At 35.0% G+C, this 1,814-nt stretch overlaps 1 protein-coding gene across 5 annotated transcripts; it reads left to right on the forward strand.

Moving 5' to 3' along the window:
* Positions 1-368: 368 nt before the first annotated feature.
* Positions 369-1,542, forward strand: LOC129239470 (long-chain-fatty-acid--CoA ligase 1-like). Of its 5 annotated transcripts, XR_008581849.1 has the most exons (5): positions 375-475; positions 551-684; positions 809-1,036; positions 1,115-1,288; positions 1,394-1,542. XR_008581849.1 is itself a non-coding variant. In XM_054874977.1 (2 exons), the coding sequence occupies exons 1-2, from the start codon at positions 533-535 to the stop codon at positions 909-911; spliced, it is 255 nt and encodes an 84-aa protein (XP_054730952.1). In that variant the 5' UTR covers positions 369-532; the 3' UTR covers positions 912-1,097. The 5 variants fall into 5 exon arrangements, 1 of the variants encoding a protein (XP_054730952.1); XR_008581851.1 differs by having other exon boundaries at positions 382-684; positions 1,128-1,288; XR_008581850.1 differs by having other exon boundaries at positions 385-684; positions 755-1,036.
* The last annotated feature ends 272 nt before the right edge of the window (positions 1,543-1,814 follow it).

Raw genomic sequence — 1,814 nt, forward strand, 5'->3', positions numbered from 1 at the left:
AGCAAAAAGCAATTCATTTATTTAAATAACATAAAACTAAGGAAAATAAAATCTGGGAAAAATAGACACGGATTTTCAAATCTACATATTTCAGAGGATTTTAAATCTCAACCTTCTACAAATCCGCTTCCTCGTCCTCGCTTATTATAATTTGCTTCAAACGTTTTGCTCTTGGTCGTCCTATTTCAAAATCCGAGCAAACACTTTTAGTATGTACATACCCTGCAAACCAACGTTCACCAGTTTTTCCAATTTTACCAACACATTCACTCAATTTTTCCAATAATACCCACACAATCACATTTAATTCTTTTGTCATTTTCGATGGGTTATACATATATTTATCTCATAATTTTCGTGAATACTTATTAAACTTAACTATAGTGAGTGCGAAAGTGACAGCAAAAAACAAGTTGCAAATGTCAAATACAAAAATGAATCGCGTTTAATTCTATGAAAATCTCCAAGCGAAAAGGTAAGTTCAACAATTTTTAGTAAATTTTGCAATTATATATCTATTTAAACTAATAAAATGTATTTTTATTTTCAGAAAAACATATTCACAACATCAAGAGAGTTGATATCAACAAATCCTTTACAGCTAGTGGATGTGCCGGAGATGCAGTATTTCGCCAGTCAAAACAATGGGAAGGTGTGCGTGCGCGGTTCTAACGTATTCCACGGGTAGGTGTTGATAATTTAAGCAAATAATGGTTTCTTCCTGTGCGAACTTGATTTCTGTGACTAAAACTAGGGCACTAAAAAAGGCACTTGAATGATAATTTCTTTCTCTGCCTTTGCGTCGCAGTTATTACAAAGATCCCGGAAAACTGCTGAGGCTGTTGACTCTGAAGGCTGGCACCACACGGGCGATGTGGGCACGTGGCTTCCAAATGGCACGCTGCACATAATCGATCGTCGCAAACACATTTTCAAGCTAAGCCAGGGCGAATATATTGTACCGGAGAAGATTGAGAATATTTACATTCTGAGCCAATATGTAAATCAGGTGTACGTTTACGGATAGAGCCTTAAGGTAACTCCATTTTTTGACATAATTTCTAGCTTTTCATGTTCACGGAATATTTACATACAACCCTTAACGCCCACTTAGAGCTGCATCATAGCCGTCGTCGTGCCTGATGTGGATGTTCTCAAGCAGTGGGCGAACGACAATCGCGTCAAGGGCACACTTTCGGTGCTATGCAATAATCCATAAGTAAAAGAACTCATCAGGAGCGATATGCTGAATTGGGGTAAGCAGAGCGGACTGAAATCCTTCGAACAGGTAAGTAGCCCAGTGCATATCTGCTTATACTAGTAGCGTATGACGTGGTAATAATATCATAATTTAAAATTAATAATAATTACAAATTTTGTATTTATATACCAGGTCAAGGATATATATTTGCATCCCGATCCGTTTTCGGTACAAAATGGACTACTCACACCAACATTCAAAGCGAAGCGGCCACAATTGAACAAAACAGTGCGAGAAATCCCGTAGAGGAGTTAGAAGTAAAATGCGAACAATTTTAAACTTTATGCGAAAATAGAAAAAACATGCAATTGCTATTTATTTAATTAGGCATCAATGTAAATTTCTGTAAAATAGATATTTTAAATACCGGCATAAAAGCAAACTATTACCATATTAGCCAAAACTATTCTTCAGGTACTAAATAAAATTTTATTAGAAAAGAGTAATCAAATGTAAATATTATACTAATTTATGTCAAATTACTTTAATTCGTGTTCACTTTCTAACACCAAAACCTAATTTAAGAATGTAAATATTATACTAATTTATGTAC

The sequence above is a fragment of the Anastrepha obliqua genome, chromosome 2, assembly GCF_027943255.1.
Source record: "Anastrepha obliqua isolate idAnaObli1 chromosome 2, idAnaObli1_1.0, whole genome shotgun sequence".
NCBI classification, from domain to species: Eukaryota; Metazoa; Arthropoda; class Insecta; order Diptera; family Tephritidae; genus Anastrepha; species Anastrepha obliqua.